Source organism: Podarcis cretensis, assembly GCF_951804945.1.
Source record: "Podarcis cretensis genome assembly, chromosome: 10".
NCBI classification, from domain to species: Eukaryota; Metazoa; Chordata; class Lepidosauria; order Squamata; family Lacertidae; genus Podarcis; species Podarcis cretensis.
This window is the reverse complement of record NC_137179.1, coordinates 1,012,433-1,032,610: the sequence shown is the minus strand read 5'-3', so window position 1 is coordinate 1,032,610 and position 20,178 is coordinate 1,012,433. Positions and strand designations below refer to the sequence as shown.

At 55.7% G+C, this 20,178-nt stretch overlaps 3 protein-coding genes across 3 annotated transcripts in view; 2 read left to right on the top strand and 1 right to left on the bottom strand.

Moving 5' to 3' along the window:
* Positions 1-20,178, top strand: part of GCC1 (GRIP and coiled-coil domain containing 1) — a 325,404-nt gene that overhangs the window by 54,845 nt on the left and 250,381 nt on the right. The gene's annotated exons all lie outside the window — the stretch shown is intronic.
* The window catches only part of SND1 (staphylococcal nuclease and tudor domain containing 1), a 242,053-nt gene that overhangs the window by 25,501 nt on the left and 196,374 nt on the right, over positions 1-20,178 (bottom strand). The gene's annotated exons all lie outside the window — the stretch shown is intronic.
* LRRC4 (leucine rich repeat containing 4) lies at positions 55-3,032 on the top strand. Its single transcript, XM_079993760.1, has one exon. The coding sequence runs from the start codon at positions 515-517 to the stop codon at positions 2,477-2,479; it is 1,965 nt and encodes a 654-aa protein (XP_079849886.1). The 5' UTR covers positions 55-514; the 3' UTR covers positions 2,480-3,032.

Sequence of the window (20,178 nt, the reverse complement as noted above, 5' to 3'; positions counted from 1 at the left end):
GCCAGCGCTGCTCCGCCTCGTCCCGCTACCGCTGCGCCCGGCGCCCAAGGACGAGGCGCCTGCCCGCGCCTGGCCAGGCTCTCCCGGGCACCGGGCATCTGCCATGGACCTGCATAGCTGGCCGGGCCGCTCCGGCGGGCGCGCGCCCCTCTAGGAGGAACCATTTTGCCTGCCTGCCGCCCCCCCCCTCGCTGAATCGCCCGGTCCGGCCGAGACGGGATGGCGCACCCGGGCTGAGCGCCTCGAGGGGACGCACGGACGGACGGAGCCTGCAAGCGCAGAAGGAGCCCCCTCGCCGGATTGCACCCAGCAGCCCTCTCCCTCCTCCTCCTCCTCTTCCCCTCTTCTTCCTCCTTCTCCCCCCCCCTCCCTCTCCCTCTCCCCCCCCCATCTCCCCTTCCGATGGAGAGCGGCGCGGGCAGCCGCGCGCTCCAGCCGGGCTAAGCGGGTGGGGGGGCACTTCTCCGTTCGATGCCGAATCCCCCACGATGGTGAAGTATGAACGTGCCACACCATGAAGCTCTTGTGGCAGGCAACTGCGCACCACGCCTGGAATGCCGCCCCGCTTGCCGTAGTCTACCTCGTGGCGCAAACGTGGCTGGCGTGCGCAGTGGCGGCCGTGGCCGGGCCGCAGAGCTGCCCCTCGGTGTGCTCCTGCAGTAACCAGTTCAGCAAGGTGGTGTGCACGCGGCGAGGCCTCTCCGAGGTGCCCCAGGGCATCCCCTCCAACACGCGCTACCTGAACCTCATGGAGAACAACATCAAGATGATCCAGGCCGACACCTTCCGCCACCTGCACCACCTGGAGGTGCTGCAGCTGGGCAGGAACGCCATCCGCCAGGTGGAGGTGGGGGCCTTCAACGGCCTGGCCAGCCTCAACACCCTGGAGCTCTTTGACAACTGGCTGACGGTGGTGCCCAGCGGGGCCTTTGAGTACCTCTCCAAGCTGCGCGAGCTCTGGCTGCGCAACAACCCCATCGAGAGCATCTCCTCCTACGCCTTCAACCGCGTCCCCTCCCTCATGCGCCTGGATCTGGGCGAGCTCAAGAAGCTCAAGTACATCTCGGAGGGGGCGTTCGAGGGATTGTACAACTTGAAGTACCTGAACCTGGGGATGTGCAACATTAAGGATATGCCCAACCTCACCCCGCTGGTGGGCCTGGAGGAGCTGGAGATGTCGGGGAACAACTTCCCCGCCATCCAGCCCGGCTCCTTCTATGGCTTGAAGTCGCTCAAAAAGCTGTGGATTATGAGCTCCCAGATCAGCCTGATTGAGCGGAACGCCTTCGACGACCTGACGGCGCTGGTGGAGCTCAACCTGGCCCACAACAACCTCTCCTCTCTGCCCCACGACCTTTTTGCCCCCCTGAGGTACCTGGTGGAGCTGCACTTGCACCACAACCCCTGGAGTTGTGACTGCGACATCCTGTGGCTCTCCTGGTGGCTGCGGGAGTACATCCCCACCAACTCCACCTGCTGCGGGCGCTGCCATGCGCCCATGCACATGCGCGGGAAGTTTCTGGTGGAGGTGGACCAGACGGCTTTCCAGTGCTCGGCCCCCTTCATCATGGATGCCCCCCGGGATCTAAACATCTCCGAAGGGAGGGTGGCCGAGCTCAAGTGCCGCACGCCTTCCATGTCCTCCGTCCGGTGGTTGCTGCCCAACGGGACGGTGCTGAGCCACGCGTCCAACCACCCCAGGATCTCCGTCCTCAACGACGGCACCTTGAACTTCTCCCAGGTTTTCCTGACGGACACGGGGGTCTATACTTGCATGGTCACCAACGTGGCGGGGAACTCCAACGCCTCGGCCTACCTCAACGTGAGCACGGCCGAGCTCAACACTTCCAACTACAGTTTCTTCACCACCGTGACGGTGGAGACCACAGAGACTTCGCCCGAGAACATCTTCCCCAAGTTCACCAAGCCGGTGCCGACCACGTCCACGGGCTACCAGCCGGCGTACACCACCACCACCACTGTGCTCATCCAGACCACCAAGGCGCCCAAGACGGACCCCGCCTCGGACAACCACAACGACAAGATGCAGACCAGCCTGGACGAGGTGATGAGAACCACCAAGATCATCATTGGCTGCTTTGTGGCCGTGACGCTGCTGGCGGCGGCCATGTTGATTGTCTTTTACAAACTTCGCAAGAGGCACCAGCAGCGCAGCACCGTGGCAGCCGCCAGGACTGTGGAAATAATACAGGTGGACGAGGACATGCCGGCCTCCTCGGCCTCAGCGGCGGCGGCGGCGGCTGCCCCCACTGCTACGTCGGGGGTATCAGGTGAGGGGGCAGTTGTACTGCCGGCTATTCATGACCACATTAACTACAACACTTACAAACCTTCACACGGGGCCCACTGGACAGAAAACTGCTTGGGGAACTCTCTCCACCCCACGGTCACTACTATTGCCGAACCTTATATAATTCAGACACACCCCAAGGAGAAAGTGCAGGAAACGCAAATCTGACTCCTCCCCCCTCCTCAAGAAATTATTAAAAAAAAAAAATGCAATAGAATGCACAAACAGAACCAGACATCAACTTTTGTACAGAGAGGTGGGGGCGGGGGGGACAGTTTTTTTCTCCTCTTGTATATGCTTATATATTAAGTCTATGGGCTGAGATAAGAGAAGCAGATTATATTAAAAAAAAATGTAAAGAAACCCCCCCCCCATTTTCTAACTTGTAAGTTCTATTTAAAGGGAGGCAGCAACTACAAACAACCCCCCCCCCCGTGCGCCCATTCCCCCAAACAGCAGCAACAAAAAGGAGAGTCAGAAATTGCCATTGTGACTTCCTGGAATAAGATCTATTTAAAGCGAAAGAAAGAAGGAAAAGGCAACAGTGAAGATAAAAAAGAAAACCACAGAACCAGGGACTAGCAGGGGGTGGGATTTGTCCTTTTTAGAAGATGTTACTTAGAATGCAGTAAAAACAAACCCGTTTCTATAGAGACACTCTTTTCTTAAAGCCCTGGAAAAAGAAAACTCCCCGTATTTACAGAGCTATCTTACTTACAGGGGGGGGGGGAAAGGGGGGGGAGCGCACCAAGAGTTTGTACTGTGCCAAAATGTTACAAATGCAATAAAAAAGGTCATTTTTTAAAAAAGAAAAAAACAGCAGCAGCAACAGAAGGACCATTATCATAAGGGAACGAAATACTTGTATTATCAAACTGCAAAAAAAAATCTAAACCAGCAAGAGCCTGCCCCTCCTCCTCCCAGCGAGGGTGTGGTGGACGTGGGGCCGACCATGTGGGGGGTGGGGGGCAACCCCTGAGGAAGTGATGGGCCGAGGGTGGGTGGGGGGGCCCTTGACGTGCCGCCCCCTCCTCACCCGCGGCTGCGAGGAGGAAGAGCTGCTTTGCGCCCAAGCAGGCCGCTTGGTGCCTTTCCACTGCACCACATTCCTGCGGTGCTTCTGTTTAACCCTCTGTGCGCAGGGTCCAGTGCGCAAAAACAGCTTTTTCGGGGGTGGGGGCGGGCGGGGGGGCGGCGGCGAGGGGAAGAGAAGAGCAGGAGGACGTCTTGTGCGGCCGCCTGGAGGACAACCTCGCATCAGCCTCGTGCGCCGCGATGGGTGCTTGCGTGTCGGCTACCCTGTGGGCAATTTGACATATGATTGTAGAACCATGAACCAATTTTGTGCTTTTCGTTCCTTTCCCCCCTTAAGGTGGAAGTGAGGGGCGGGCGGGCGGGGGGGGGGGCGAGGGCTGCTCCTCCCTCCTCCGTGTGGGGCTGGGCTCTGGCTGCGAGGGAGCGAGTGAAGGGCACATTCCTCAGCCCTCGTCCTCCTCGCCCACTTCTCAAAAGGCAAGCAGAGTGCCACAGGAGGGAACTGGCAAAACTGGCATCCTCCGGGCAAGGAGTGCGGTTTGGAGAATGGTGCTGCCCCCCACGTCCCCCCACCCTGCCTGCCCTCCGCCAAAAAATAAATAAATCCCCCTGTCCTTTAGGAGGGGAGAGGAATGTGCAAACGGGTCCGGGCACCATCGGATTCTTCTCTGTGCCCAGGATCCCACCAGGGGCTTCCCATGACTTTGGTTGCTCATTTCTGCTGGAGATTTGATCAAAGAGGTTGCAATCTACGGGGTGGGGGTGTTGGGGGGGGCAGCAGAGAGGGCAACAACAACCCAAAAGCCAGAATTATCTGACTGTAACTCTGAGACAAGTGTATTTTTGTATTTTAATAAATATTGTTAACGTTTTTAATAATGCAATGTCCCTAAAGGGTTATGCTGAATGCCAAGACCAGGGAAGGGGGGGGAGGGGAGGGGGGAGATGGGGAATTAAAACCACAACCGTATTTCCAAAGGTTTTGGGGACCCAAAAACTGGCCTGCAAAGCTGGAATCAAGGTGGGCAATTTGGGGATGGGGCAAAATGGGAAGCCTAAAAGGTTCATTTCAAAAAGCAAAAAGAAAAAAAAAAAGTATTTAATATTTTTTAAACTGTCAAGTAACCTTTCCTGGAATTAAATAAAACCACTTCAAGTGCTAGAACCAGCCACTCGCGTCCCGTCTATTACTAGAGCAGCGGCTGGGAGGGGGGGCACAGGGCCCCCTGCAGGTGTTGTTGTGTCCCCATTTGAGGGGAGATGGGGCAGGACCTCAAATTAAGGACATCAACCCCTCCCCTGGCAACTGAAGCCCCTCTGTGTTACTGTGGGGTTGGGGGGGTGTACTGTGCAGCAGCAGCACGGACTGCCTTGGTTCAGCTAGGAGCTTGTGGGGAGTCTAGACGGGAGATGGGGAGAGGGGCTCTTGCTGAGGTCAGGACAAGCCATGGCTGCCCAGGCCCCCCAATTCTATGAAGGGGTTTCAGTTGCCCAGCAGGGAGGACCCAAACTCAATCAGCAGCCCATTGTGAAGGCATCCCTGCTCGCCTCTTAGGCCAAAGCCTGCTCTCCAGCCACCTCCACAACAAAAGGGATGGGGGGGCTGCACCGGAGCACCCCCCCCATCCCTGCCAATGCAGGCCGCCATCTCGGCAGGGACTGGGAAGGGGGCTTTGCAGAGCTGGCAAAGAGCAGCAATGCCAGGAGGAGGAGGAAGGAGGGGTGGCTGTGGCCCAGGGGGTGAGGCAAGGACAGGTTGCCCTAGAAGGTGACCCAGGGACAGGTGTGGAAGGGGGGCTGGGCGCTCTGCTCTTCAGAGAGCCGTGGGAACAGAGGCCCCTCCGAAAGGGCACTGCAAATGTCTCCGTTTTCTGAACGACACCCATTCAAAGATTCTGCTCCTTCCGCTGGGACTCCATAGAAACCCTCCCCGTTTAAGAGCGGGGAGCAAGCAACCCCGAAAACGAAGAGGTTCTGTCACGGGGCCACTTGATTCACAGGCTTCCCGGTTTAAAATCTCAGTTTGCCATTCAGCAGGAAAGTGGGTGGGCAGGGCAGCCTCCGGAGAAGAAAGCAGTGCCAGGAAAAATGCCCTTCAGAGAAGAAAAGGCTTTGCCAGCTGAAGGGGCACAGCTCCCCTCGCCTGGCTCTGCTGGCCCGGCCACAGCTGAAGGCCACCCCAGGCTCCATCAGGGACAGCAGCAGGCCAGCCTAGCAGCAGCCCTGTGCCTCGGGGTCTGCTTTCCTGATGCAGCTGGAGGGGGGTGGGGGTTATATATATACTAAACCCAGCAGCTCTCCCCCTGCTCAGACCCCTCTGGAGGTGGCACACAGGCAGGGTCCGCTGCCGCCCCTGCCCTTCTCTTTGCAGTGCCATGGAATAATTAAGCGCTGCGCCAGTTGTTTGCCCCCCCTCCCCGCCTGCCAAACGGGGTCACTCGCGGGAGCACCAGGCGCAGCTGCCGGGGCCTCCACCCCTTCCACCCCCAGGAGCTGAACCGAGCTCCTTTGTGGGGCTTGCTCTCCGGCGCACCCCGTTTCCTGTGAGCCAAGGTGTGAGGCAACTCGATCGGACTCCGGAGGGCTGGGAGCATTTCTATGAAAACATATGTCTGATTTTATCTGTAGTGCCGGCTTTTATCGCTGGCAACCATCGGCTAATGAAACCCGGCTCGGTGCTTGCTCTGATCCGGCTGCAGCTCAGCCACAAACCTCGGGGCTCCGTGCTCCCCATCCATCCCTCCCCCTCCGCCACGTGCCACCCCCTCCCCTTAATCTCCTGGAACCATTTAATATGCATGGCAAGAGAAAAAGGACAAGGCCACAATGGTAGCGGCGGCGGCAGCAGCAGCAGCAATTGGACTGCAGTGCTTAGATTTTAATTTTGCCTTCATATTAAAAGCAAATAACGCAGCCAATTGTAGGACTAAAAGGGGGGGGGGAGGTGGTGAAACACACACAAAGCCAAGGTCTTTTTTCCCTGCCTTTTCAAAGTTGACTCTGCGGCTGACAGTCAGTGCTTGAGTTAGGAAGGGGTGGGGGTGGGGGTGGGGGTGAGAGCCCCGTTGGCTGCCCAGAAAGTGTTGCTCCGTGGCCGGCTGGCACTCTGGCCGGAAGGGGAGGGAGAGGGAGACCAAGGAGGCCTGACCCCTGCCACCTGTCAGCTGGGAGCAGGAAGGCAAGATATGGGGCAGGGGAGGCTTCAAAGGGGTGGGGTGGGGGAAGCAAGGGGAGCCCTTGGCAGGGGGCATCTTGTGACGTGGGCTCACGGAGCCTCCTGCCCACAGCGGAGAGGCTAGTCAGGTGGGTCAGAGGCCTTTGCCCAGGAGGGGCCCACGTGAGCCATGCTGGGCCCCAAAGGCCTTCTGTCTGACCCAGAGGAGGACTGTGAGGGTAAGGGCGAGAGGAAGCCCAGTGGAGATGGGTGGCAGAGGTGGGAAGATGGATGCAGGAATGCGGGCAACCTTACAGGTACCACTCCTTCTGCCTGAGGGCTGCCTTCCTAGGAGAGCCCCTTCCTCGCCTATCCCAACCGACCATGACCAAGCCGAGCGGCTCGCAATTCCCATAGCAAAACACACCAATAAAAATCGCAAAAACCGCACACCAAAATCGCTAGTAATTATTACAATCCACGTCCCTAAAGCAGTAAAACAAACGAGGCCAGGGCAAAACTAGCTGCGCTCCGGATTAACACCTGAAACGTTCAAACAGGCAATTAGTTCAGAGCAGAAACGGCAGGAGCCCCGTTCATCCAGGGTAGGGGGTGTCCCTCCTACCCAATCTGCTCCCCATCCCTGGCAAAGCCTGATCCACAGGGAGGGGGCGGAGGAGGGAAGCCCCCCAAGGGAATCCCTCCAGACCCAGCTCTAGATTGGGGGAGACGGGGGTGGGCACAAGCGCCCCAAGCCCTAAGGTCCGCTCAAGGCGGCCACACAGAGTGTGGGGACAAGGAGAAGGCAGCATTGACCCCCTTGCCCCCTTCTCTGTGAAGTGCTCGACCGCAGAACATGCTTCCCCTTCTTTCCCCCTGGAAATCATCATTCTCCGCCCAAGACGGAGGACTCCCCTCTACATGTTCCCGTCTCTCTCTATACCTCTGCTCTGTACCTCTGTATCTTTTAGGCACCGGGCAAACTCCCTTCTATCCACACGTGTAATGTACCTAGAAGCTTATACCTGATGTGCTTATATCTGTTTCATGGCACTGTTTGGGTTGGGTTTCATATGGAAATTTAAATTTTTTTAAAAAAATAATATTTATTCCAATTTTGAAGGTTACAAAAAAGACAAACAATCCAAAAGAAAAAGAAAAAGAAAAAGAAAAAGAAAAAGAAAAAGAAAAAGAAAAAGAAAAAGAAAAAACACACAAATCCAACCTTTACATAACTTTCTTTCCTTTGCTTATTTCCTTGACCTCCTCACACCTCCCTTTTTTGTATTCTAGTTCGATTAGATATTTCAGCAAATCCTTTCCATCCTAAAAAAAGTTAACCTTGATATACTATATTTTTGCATTCTCCTCTTTCACTAATTACCAATCCATTTTTACTTAATCCTTTATATCATTTCTGCTAAAGCCACAGAACTTCATTCCAACATCCTTCTAATTTAAAATGCCCAAACGCCCACCTGTCCTCCTGACGAAAGAGTCAAATGCCTGTTTTGGAACAGAGTGAGTGGATTGGAGAAAAGGACTATAGCGGGCCTGGCTCCCCCCTCCTTTTAAAATAATGTGAGTTTCAGGGCACCCATCTGCGGACTGGTGTGCCCCCCCCCAATACCACATTACTTCCCAGCAACTGAGCAGCTATGCCAATCCCCAAGTACTTACAAACTACGAGATCCCCAGGGACTGCCAGCCTACCTATCAGGGATGCTTGAGCTGAGATTCCTGCGTTTCAGGGGGTTGGACTAAATGACCCTCAGGGTCCCTTCCACCTGCAAAATTCTGTGATTCCATCTGGTAGGCTTCTAGGTTGCCCAGTCTCTGAAGCGAGCATCTCTTGTCAAGGGGTAGGGATGGCAGAGGGAGGGAGCCTCCTGCGACCGTTTCTGACAGGGACAGCTTACAGCCCCCACTGCCGACCCCCATCCACATTGGCTGACGCAGCAATCAGGCGACTTTATCATCGGGTGCTTGTGACATGGCCAAGCCATTTGCAGCCTCTCCCACTGGGCTTCTGGTCCCCGTGGAAAGAAAGGTCATGTGAGGTCAAAGCCAATGTTCCCAGCAGTTGTTGGTCAGTCAGGTGGCCTGGCCATCCCTTGCTGGCCTACCTGGAGCGTCTCCACCCCCATCGTTCAGCCCGGACACTGAGGTCCAGCGCTGAGGGCCTTCTGGCAGTTCCCTCATTGTGAGAAGTGAGGTTACAGGGAACCAGGCAGAGGGCCTTCTCAGTAGTGGCACCCACACTGTGGAACGCCCTCCCACCAGATGTCAAAGAGAACAACAACTACCAGACTTTTAGAAGACATCTGAAGGTAGCCCTGTTTAGAGAAGCTTTTAATGTGTGACATTTTAATGTATTTTTGGTCTTTGTTGGAAGCCGCCCAGAGTGGCTGGGGAAACCCAGCCAGATGGAAGGGGTACAAATAGTAAATTTATTATTATTATTATTATTATTATTATTATTATTATTATTATTATTATTATTAAAGCCCTGGTAGATCTGGCCCATCGCCCAGGTAGTCCACTGTCCCAAATGGCCATGGGAAGGCCACAAGCAGAACTTGAGAACAACAACCATCTCCCCTCTTGAAGTTTCCAGCAGCTGGTATTGAAAAGTGTACTACTACTACTACTAATTTTATTATCTATACCAGGGGTCAGCAAACTTTTTCAGCCATGGGCTGGTCCACCATCCCTCTGACTATGTAGTGGGCAGGACTATATTTTAGAAAAAAATATATGAACGAATCCCTATGCCCCACAAATAACCCAGAGATGCATTTTAAATAAAAGCGCACATTCTACTCATGTAAAGACACCAGGCAGGCCCCACAAATAACCAAGAGATGCATTTTAAATAAAAAAGGACACATTCTACTCCTGTAAAAACACGCTGATTCCCGGACCGTCCACGGCCGATTTAGAAGGCGATTGGGCCAGATCCGGCCCCCGGGCTTTAGTTTGCCTACCCATTTTCTATAAACTGCCCATCGGGGTATACTTCTGACTACGGAGGCAGAGCAGAGCCCTCCTGGCTAGCAGCCACTCCGTGAATTTGTCCCATCATCTCTCAGAGCCACTCTAGTTGGTGACCCCCCCTTGCCTCCTCAGGGAGTGAGTTCTCTAGTTCAATCCTGCGCTGTGCGAAGGGGTCCTTCCTCCTGCCTTTCCTGCGTCTTCCAACATTCAGCTTCACGCCCAAAAGTTCTAGTGCATTGAGAAAGGAAGGGCAGCTTCTCTGTCCCCTTTCGCCACACTGGGGCAACGTCGGCATCAAGCGACCGGCTGCAACCCCAAGTTCTCGCTCCTGGTCTGTCCCTGCCAGCTCAGGCGCCAGGGAAGGACATGGGAAGTTCAGATTCACTCGGTTTGGAGAGGTCCTCAGGCTCATAGAATCATAGAATCATAGAATTGGAGGAGACCGCAAGGGTCATCGAGTCCAACCCCTCTCTCGTTGTATTAACAGCTCTGCTCACTCCTAACCCTGGATCAGGAGTGAGCAAGTTTAAAAGCCCAGGTTCCCCACACTCCTCCCTTTGGAGAAATGTCCTTTTATTCCTCCTCTCTGCTTCCTGTTACCTAACCAGTTCCTGATCCACAAGGGGCCCTCCCCTCTTATTACTCAGGAGCCTCAAGGTCCCTCCTCTTAAGGTAGAAGAGGTCCCCACAGGCCCCCGTGGGGCTCTGTTCCTTTTCCCTTATTGAAGGCGGCTGGGCTCTTGGCCAGCAGGCCACCTTGCTGCAAAAGATTTTCTGGGTTTGCTTGCTGTTATTCAGGGAGCAACATCAATAGGCCTTCAGAGCACAGGAAAAGAGGCAAAGAGGGAGAGGCAGATTTATCGGCCACCTCAGGAGCTGATAGAAAGGATGTGGGAGCAAAACGGGGAGGAGGAACGGGCGCGGTGAGCAGCCAGCCGAGAGCAGAAATGGGCTTGAAGCGAAGGCAGGGTAATGAGAATGGTGGGTCTGGAGAGGGATCTGAAGGGAGCAGGAGAGGCAGAAAGATCCCGAGAAGATCAGTTACGGATGGAGAGAAGGAAGGAAGGAAGGAAGGGGGGAGCAGTGGTGGCATTGCTGTGGAGAGCCCTGGAAGTCAGTGTGCTTCACATGCAGAGACATTTCTCTGCACCTGACCCAGCAGGCTGGCTGTGCCTTTTGTGCAGAGAACTGGGGCCTCTTCTCCTGGTCCTCTTCACATTGTTCTGCCCTCTCCTCTCCCCACTACACTTCCTTCTTCTCAACTAATGCTTTGGGAGAGAGACAGCGAGAGAGTCGATGGGCTGGGAGGTGAAGGCATGGGCCCTGGCAGATGAAGGAGAGGGCGGCCTGGAAGGCTGGACTCAGACAAAATGACTAGCGGAGGGGAAGGAGGGTCGGTAAGGCAGGACAGCCACTGCAACTGTCTGAAGAGTTGAAATAAGATGGAGCCAAGGTCTTTTCTTTTCCTGCAGACTGTAGGAGGACCTGAACCCAGAGGTTCAAATTTCAGGAAAAAGGGATTTAGAAGAAACAATGGTAAGGGTGCCTTGGCAGTCCAAGCCCTCTCCTCTCAACTCGTCTAAAAGAAATATGGCAAGGGGAGGCCAGAGAGCAAGGGAGTGGGCAAGGGAGTTGGCGGAGGGAGGGAGGGAGGGAGGGAAGGAACGTACCTTTTTGCACACAGTTAAGTAATTTATTTATGCGCCATTCTGCTGCCCATAGGGCACTTGGAGCAGTTTCACAACATAAAGAACGAAAATGTACACGTTGGAAACCCTCCCATAAATAAACTAAAAAGCAGCAATTTAAAATGTTGCACAAACGCTGGTGGTGGCGAAGAAGCTTTAAACGTTAAAGGACGGTTGGAAGATAAAAGTGGTCAGCTGACAGCGGGAAAAGGCCAGAGAGGGAACCTAAAGGATCTCTACAGAGAAGGGCATAGGGAGCCACCACTAAAAAGGCCCTGTCCTTCACACTGATGCGCCTGCCCACCTGAGAGGATGGCACAGAGAGCAAGACCTCTGGAGCTGATCTGAAGGCACAGGCAAGTCCATATGGGGAGAGATCTGTCTTTAAAGGAAGCAGGCCCTGGGCCACTGAAGGCAGGGGCGGGGAGCCTTCGGCCTGGCAGGGGTCCCCACTTGGTCCCCAGTGGCATTCCTCATAAGCCCTGCCCACCTGCCCCACACCTGATGTGACATGAGTCATGGGGCAGAACCCACACGGGCTACTAAGGAACCATCAAGAGATTAGAGAGGACTAAATGGCTTCATTGAGCAGTGGCTTCAGTGCAAAGCCTTTCATGCTCCTGGAGCAAGGCGCACTGCCACTGGCCACCAGCTCTTAGGAAAGCTGTTTTCACAGCCCACCTGTTAGCCATCGTGTGTCAGGTTTTCCCACCCACCTGTCAGAGCTGGCCTGAGGGCGCAGGATCAAGACCTGTCCCTCTGGAGCAAAGTGGCTTTCCACCCATGGCTTGGGGGCTTTAAAATGGGAGGCCAGCCGTTTAAACTGAGCCGGGGGGGGGGGGGAGAGGCAGACAAGGACTTGGTAACAGAACTACATGCTCTGATCAAAGGGGTGCAGAAGAAAGTCTGGCTGTTGCATTGGGGGGGGGGATTCCAAGCTGTTTTTAAAGCCCCTCCTAGAGAGCATGGCAACAGCCTAGCCCAGAAGGACTGAAAACAGAGATGAATTTAGGCAGAGGCCTTGACTGTCTTCTCTGGTGTAGGGTCTCTTGACCACCTCCCAGGCACCTAGGGGGACAGCGATGAGTGGATGAGGAGGCCCCCTACCTCCTTCTTCAGGGAGAAGGAAACCCCACCTCCTTCAGGATGCCAGGGTTCCTGACCCACACCACCTCCATCCCCTCTGAGGTTCTCCAGCCCCATCTGCTCTTGCACTGACCCAGACTGAACGTTTATGCTGCTCCCCTGGGATCAGAAGGGCTGAGGTGAGGATGTCCACATAGAATCATAGAATCATAGAGTTGGAAGAGACCACAAGGGCCATCAAGTCCAACCCCCTGCCAAGCAGGAAACACCATCAGAGCACTCCTGACATATGGTTGTCAAGCCTCTGCTTAAAGACCTCCAAAGAAGGAGACTCCACCACACTCCTTGGCAGCAAATTCCACTGTCAAACAGCTCTTACTGTCAGGAGGTTCTTCCTAATGTTTAGGTGGAATCTTCTTTCTTGTAGTTTGGATCCATTGCTCCGTGTCCGCTTCTCTGGAGCAGCAGAAAACAACCTTTCTCCCTCCTCTATGTGACATCCTTTTATATATTTGAACATGGCTATCATATCCCCCCTTAACCTCCTCTTCTCCAGGCTAAACATGCCCAGCTCCCTTAGCCGTTCCTCATAAGGCATCGTTTCCAGGCCTTTGACCATTTTGGTTGCCCTCCTCTGGACACGTTCCAGTTTGTCCGTGTCCTTCTTGAACTGTGGTGCCCAGAACTGGACACAGTACTCCAGGTGAGGTCTGACCAGAGCAGAATACAGTGGCACTATTACTTCCCTTGATCTAGATGCTATACTCCTATTGATGCAGGACGACCCCTTAGCGCAGACTCCCAAGGGGTCTGACACAGGGCTTTCAAAAGCACAGGAGGCAAGATCTCCATCTTGTGGCCCTCGCCTGGCCTTGGAGCGGAGCCCCAGCCTCTCAGCAAAACCGCCGGGCAAGTTGCACGGAGGCAGCGAGCCTGATGGGAACCACTCAGAGTGAGGGCAAGGGAGACCCAGGGGAACCTGGGCAGGAGCAGGAGCTGTGGGCTTGCCAAAGCACCAGGAGGCGGGCTGGGGGGCAGCGCCATTACTAGGAGAAGACGTCCCTGCTGGGGCTTGCCATTTCTCCACCTGTGCATCACCTGCAGCCTTCTTTGCAGGCTAGGCTTTCGGGGGAGATGGAGGTGGGCTCTCTGCTCCTTCTCGGTCGTCAAACGTCACTCACAATGGGGGTGTGTGGTTTTTTTTTTGGGGGGGGAAGTGTAGCCCGCTGTTCTTATGACTGCCCGCCCTTTGCCAGAAAGTCCCAGGGCGGGTTCCGCTGATGTAAAAGGCAGCATGGAAAACAGTTTAAAGCAGCTTGCAATTAAAGTGGGTCATCTCTATGCTGGCTGGCAGGGGTGGGGTGGGAAGAGAGGGGGCTCACCTTCCCTCAAAGCTCCCCCCACGATGGCAGTGAGAGAAGGGGCCTTGTCAAAGCAGGAGTCAATGCCTACACACACCTGAAGCCGGGACCCAAGGAGAGCAGCTTTGTTGCTCCCTCTTCAGTCCAGGCATTCTGATGCAGGGACAAAAACCAGCCAGGCCTCTGTGCTTCCAGATCTGCCTGAGCCACAGAGGGCTGGATTCTTCCTCCAACGAGAGAGAAGAGCTAGAGGAGGCCTAGGGAGGTGATGGACTCTCCATCCTTGAAGCTTTTAAGCAGATATTGGAGGGCCCTCTGTCGTGGATGCCTGGGCTTGGAGTAGAACAGTGTTCCCCAACCTTGGGCCTCCTGCTGTTTTTGGACTACAATTCCCATCATCCTTGACCACTGGTCTTGCTAGTGAGGGATGATGGGAGTTGTAGTCCAAAAACAGCAGGAGGCCCAAGTTTGGGGAACACTGGAGTAGAGGACCCTTGGAACCCTTCCTCTGCTTTGAGGGGAGGGGGCTCAGAAGGGCTAGTGGGGAAAGAGAGACCTCTCAACTTCCCCAAGGTGGTCTTCAGTCTGAGCCATTCCTGCCTGGCCTGGGGACACGGCTAGGAGGCAGCTGTTTTTTGGGGGGCAGAGGGCCCTGGGGCAGGTGCTGCCCTCCCTTTGCATGGCTAAGGAGAAATGGACAGGCTCTGCTTGCCTGGGGCTTCCGGCCCTCGAGGGAGCCCAAAGCAGGGCCCTCTCTTTCCCCTACGGCAAGACTCACTCCGAGTCAAAAACCGGACCTTCTCAGATTTTGACTTGGAAGCAAAGAATGGCGCTGCAGCCTGAGTGGGACCAAGGGGCTTGGAGAACAAGCGTTCCCCCCCTTCTAACAACTCTCTTTTTGAACTTCTTAATTTTGTTGCCATGGTACCAACCCAGAGAGCAGCCTTTGGAAACAAAAGCTTCTCAGTTCAAGGGGTCCAAGTGACGCGAGTCGCACTGGATGGAGCCATTCACACAACTGCGCCGCAGGCCACAGAACCTGCTGGCCTCTGCCTCCTCTTCCTCCACCTCCTGGAGGCTGTAGCTTCTTGGGCACAAGGTGGAGGAAAGTAGAAAGGCCTCCGAAAAAGCCTGGCTTCATGGCAAGTGGGGTCTCCCCGGGATCGGGGCCTGTGCCTTTTAACTCCTTCCTAAACCCTCTGGAGTTCAGGGTGAGCACTGAGGCAGCCAAGAGAGCGGATTATATCAAATTGTTCAGGGCACTTAAAACAAAAAGGGATTTCCAGGAGCTCCGAAAGGATCCCTCCAGACTGAAACGAATGCACTGCCTGGACAGAGAAAGCAAGCCCAAAGGCAGCCGAGGTCAAACGAGGAAGATGTGTTGGTGGGATCTGGAAAATCCTGCAGAGACAGGCGTATGCGAAGTAAGGGCTCCTGGGGCCAAATTCAATTGTTCTCCTGCAAGGACACAAAATGGCGACCAAGAAGGGGATGTGCCAAGCTCAGGGTCCAACCACAGGCTCCCTTGCGCCCACCTGGGCGTATTTGAACATTTCTCCCTCCCCAAGCAGCAACTAGAAAGGGCGAGGATGAAGGAACATGCAGGGAGGCAAAGAGAGGACTCTTCTTCCTTGGAGGTTCTTAGGCAGAGGCTGGAGGGCCACCTGTCAGGGATGGTTCAGCTGAGAGACCTGCACTGCAGGGGCTGGACTAGAAGAGGACCCTCGGGGTCCTTTCCAAGAGAGAAACTCTCTGAAAGAGGAGAAAAAAGGAGGGGAAATGCTAGACCAAGGAAGCTGAACGTTGGGAGACTCAAGTATGAAATCCAGGAGGCAGGGATGGTCACCAACTTGGATGGCTTGAAGAGAGGATTGGACCAATTCATGGAGGAGGAGAGGGCTCTGGAGGGCTTCCTAGCCTCAGCGGTTATGCTCTGTCTTCCTGGTTGGAGCCCACCAGCTTCTGCAAGAAACGACGGGAGGGGAGAGGGCTGCCTGGGGGCTCCCCAGGGCCATCTGGGTGACTACTGACCAGATGAGCCATTGGGCTGATCCAGCTGGAGGGCTTTTCTGATAGTCATGGTCTCAGGCTAGCAATTCCCTGTATCTGCAAAATCCCAAACAATTCCTGGGTGCCCATTTGCAGCCAGGAGAAGACCCGTGGGTGACCCGGAACGCCACCCACTCCCAGGGTATCGTTCCAAGAGGGCGAGCAATAAACCCACCCTATTCATTACTTCCATAGCCCTGTCGACGTAACACGGCACTTTAATTAGTAGCAATATAAATATTAATACGCGGATGCTAACTAACTCACTGTTTCACATGCTAGCTGCTAAAAGACCAAGCCTCTAAGTAATGAGTTTGCACATTTCTCTTTCAAAACAGAGTACAGTGCTAATGAGTTACTAATTAGCGCCAGGCCCCCTTCGCTCCCCAGAATGCTGCAAGGGCTCCTTTGCCACAGGGCAGGCCCAGGCCGGGAGGGAGCCAGAGCCCCTGGCAGGCCCAGCTAGGAAATGGGGTCCACAGACTCACAGAACGGTCACGTTAGAAGGGACCCAAGCGGTCATTTAGTCCAGCCCCCTGCAATGCAGGAATTGCAGCTGAGTGGGAGGAGGCTTGCCCGTAGGAGCGCCGGCAGGTTGGCAAAGGCGGGCAGGATGCAGGAGCACAGCAGAAGTAGGGCAGGAGAGATGCACAAGAGAGGCCAGACTCAAAACAAAAACCAGGCCCCTAAGTTTTCAAGCCAGCCTTCCTTCAGGTTTTGCAGGCGGTGTGGGAGAGGCAGAGGAAGCTGGCAAGAGCTTTCCCCCCGCAGCTGGTATACCTGCCGTTTGCCATCCTGGCCTCTCCCTGGATCCCACTCTCTGCCACAGAACATCTGCTGCAAAACAGGCTTGACTCAGTCCTGGGTCTAAGAACATCCTCAAACCTCGGCTTCCGAGAATGTGTTTGGGGGCAAATGAATGGCAGCTGCTGGGCCATCTTGCTGAAGCCACAGCAGGCCTGGGGGGGGGCAGGGAAATGCCAGTGCCGGACGGTGGTGGTTCAGCGGCTTCCGCCCCCCCCCACCAGCTGAAGGATGCCAAGTCAGCATCTACCGGCATTTGCATAATAGACACCAGAGGCAGAGCCTGACATTTCTTGGCATGGGATGAAAATTGGGAGGGGAGGCTCTGAACAGATCTCCACAGATCCCGGTGGAGCCAGAGGTGGGCTCCCTCCCAGGGACTCCCAGCCGCATCTTCCCCTGGCTCAGGCCAACGAGTGTAGCAGGACCCAAGCAAGACCAGGCAGGTGGGGAGCTGCCACCCTCAATATCCTAGCAGACCAGCAGCAGCTGCTCTCCAGGGAAGAGAGAGAGAGGGGGGGGGCTGTAACTCCGGGGATGTAAGGATCTCTTCCCCAGCAATGCAGGTTTCTTCTTAGCTCACCGTCACCCTCTGAGCTTTTTTAAGGGGTCACATAGCCCTTGTGTAGCCCCAATATCTATCCAGTGACCGCTCCAGCTCACAAGAGCTCCAAAGCGCACCCGTCTCTGCCTGCGATAAAACTGGAAGTCGGGACCCTTTGCATTCCAAGGAAGGGCTCAGCCCCAGAGTTACAGCCTCTGTGGGGCAGGGAGGGCTGGCCACCGCTGCTCGGCTTCAGCGGAGCGCAGAGGTAGAAGAAGAGTTTGGATTTGATATCCCGCCTTTCACTCCCTTTAAGGAGTCTCAAAGCGGCTAACATTCTCCTTTCCCTTCCTCCCCCACAACAAACACTCTGTGAGGTGAGTGGGGCTGAGAGACTTCAGAGAAGTGTGACTGGCCCAAGGTCACCCAGCAGCTGCATGTGGAGGAGCGGAGACACGAACCCGGTTCCCCAGATTATGAGACTACCGCTCATAACCACTACACCACATTGGCTGTGAGGCATTTTGGCAGTCCAGGGGGCGCATGTGTGCATGGGCAAAGGCTGCTCCTTTCTGCAAGCAGGTTCCTGGAAAGGCGCATGTGCCGGCCCCGAGGCAGGGCCCTGCTTCAGCTGCCATCCCTGCTGTGGCAGACACCCCTGCCGTGCCCCATTCCTGGGCTTGGGCCCTCTGGAAAGAAAGGAACGGCAAGCTGTGTCTCCATTCCTCTTGTCTGCAGCTAGAAGACCCTTTGGGCCCCAGGAGCTTCTTTGTGGGGCCACACAGCATGACAGCAGCCCCCAGTGCCATGCACGGTGCCCATCTCAGTTCCCTCTCAATGCCTCCGCCCTTGTGCCCCCCAGGCTGCCAAGGGTGGCTTCTGAGAGCAGGAGGGGGGCGGGGGGGGTGATGAGGGATCCCGATGGGCAGAGAGGCTTCAGGAAAAGGCTGAGCCTTTAACAGTTCTCTCCGTGACTGGCAGAAGCAGAGGACATTATGCAAAATAAGCAATATGTGAAAATCTGCCCCATTTGCATAAACTATACAGGTCAAAAATTCCAGCTTGAGTTAGCACAGAAACTGGGCTACTGCTTGAGGAGGCACTTTTCAGAGGCCGAAAGCAGAGCCAAATTGGCCTTGTCCTTTTTTACCTTTTCAAATGGACAATGGGGGCGGGGGGGGGGCAGAGGTGCAGCCCCACAAGACAGTTAAGGGGGCACTCTGCAAACAAGCGCCGGACGGAGGAAATCAGGCCCCAAATCTGCAGGGTCTGCGCAGCCATGGAGTCTGTACAGCTGTGGCTTCACAGCTGCCTTTATGAGGAGCCAGGGCTCAGGAGGGAGAGCAGCACCCATCTCCCCTCGGTTCCTGATCCGATTTTGGCAGAGGGTGCTGAGCCTGTTCCCCCCCCTTCCTGCCCCCACCCCACCAGCGCCTGTGCTGAGTTAGTCACAGGCATGCCTGTCGTTTTACCTGCTGAGTGAGTCAGCTGCCAGAGCCGGGAGAAAATGTTTTCAAAGTAAAATTCCAGCGCCTCCCCCCAGGCTAAGGAAATGAGAAGAAGCTTTGGGGCTCCAAGCGAGCTCCCCATCTCCTCTCAGCACCCACTGCCTGTCCAGAGGGGTGGGCGGTCGGCCGACGAACGGGCGGCTCAGCAGCATAAACCAAGGCTGAGGCAGGGGGTGCTCCCCACACCTTAAGCCCACCAGAAATTGGCCCCTCTTGCTTCTGCAGGCAGGACTTTTGTTTTAGCCTTCCTCCTGCTGTGCCAGTTTTGGTGGCCAGAGAGGGGGCTCCTTGCGCATGGCAAGACTGCAGCAAAAGCAGCAGCAGCAGCAGCCCTTGCCACGCTGTGGCCCGGGTGGCAGAGAGAGGAGGGGAGGAGGAACCAGAAGGAAGGCAGTTGGGGGGCGGGACATCGCCTCTGCATCCCCTACCGGATCCCCACTGCCCCACTGCTCTCCCCCCCCCCAAGGGTGCTGCACAGCTGCCCTTTGAGGTTTTGACTGGGTGGTGGAGAGGCAAGAGGAGAGGGGAGCCTTCTGGGCTCCCCAGGGCTAAAGCGCAGCATGTGGGGCCCTTTGCTAGCTGGGCTCAGAGAAGCACAAGGAAAACTTCATTAGTGCTTGCTTTTTGCATTCCCTCTCCCCACAACGGCAGCAGCTGGACTCAAACGTGTGTGTGTGTGTTGTTATATATATTTATATATATATATAATCTCACAACCACCACCTCCTAAGGCACAGAGCTGCCACAGATGCTGATGAAAGGGGAAGGGTCAGGAGGCAGGAAACGCTCAGAAGGCACCCCCCCCCCCAGTGCTCGGGGCGTGGGGAGGGCTCTTGAAAAGTCCAACCAGAGAGAGATAGCTCACCCCCCAGTGGAGAACGGGGGAGGCATAGGGCCTTGGGGGCGGCGGCGGCAGAGGGGGGGGGGCAGAGCGACGAAAACAACGTGAAATGAAGCAAGCCCCCCCCCCCCGCAGCTGAACTGACTGCTGCTTTTTGCTGATGAGGACTTAGCTGAGCTCCGGTTCCATTGATGGGTGAAACGTCAGGAGATGTTGGGATCAAAACAAGGCAGAGATTCCCTGGGAGGAAACAGGCAGCCGGGAGATGGGAGAGTGGGAGCCGGGAGCTGCTCTGGCAGCGGGTCCCAGCGCTGACCTTCGGGGCTCAGGCACAACGCCCTCCCCACCCCCCCACAGATACTGGGGTCCGGGTCGCGCCCCACTGCAGTCCTGCTTCCCCAAGGCTGAGTGGCCAGCCGGGCGCCCCACGCGAGGAAAGGGGGCCGCTCCCTGGAGGCGCGCAGGGAAGAGAGAGCAGGAAAGGCAGCAGAAAGGGCAAAGAACAGAGTGGGCCAAAGGCTTCCAGGCCGGCAAGAGACGTCCTGGGCCACTGAGGCAGAAGATCCTGGCAACCTGGACCCTCCTGCTCTAGCGGATCACAAGTGGAACATCAGCTGGCCGTGCAATGCAGAGGCAAAAAAAGAGCCAAGACGGCCTGCAGCTGCTTTAGTGGGAGCCCAGTGCCCAGGGCAGCAATGGTGCCACTCTGCTCTGGGGCAGGCCATGGCATTTTAGGAAGGATCACGTGGTGCGTTATCCAGAGCAGGTGGGCCAGGAGGGTGGTGAGGGGTCCTATGAGG

Excerpts from the sequence above, each read along its gene's own strand:
- LRRC4 (XM_079993760.1), top strand. The coding sequence starts at position 515 with ATGAAGCTCTTGTGGCAGGCAACTGCGCACCACGCCTGGAATGCCGCC.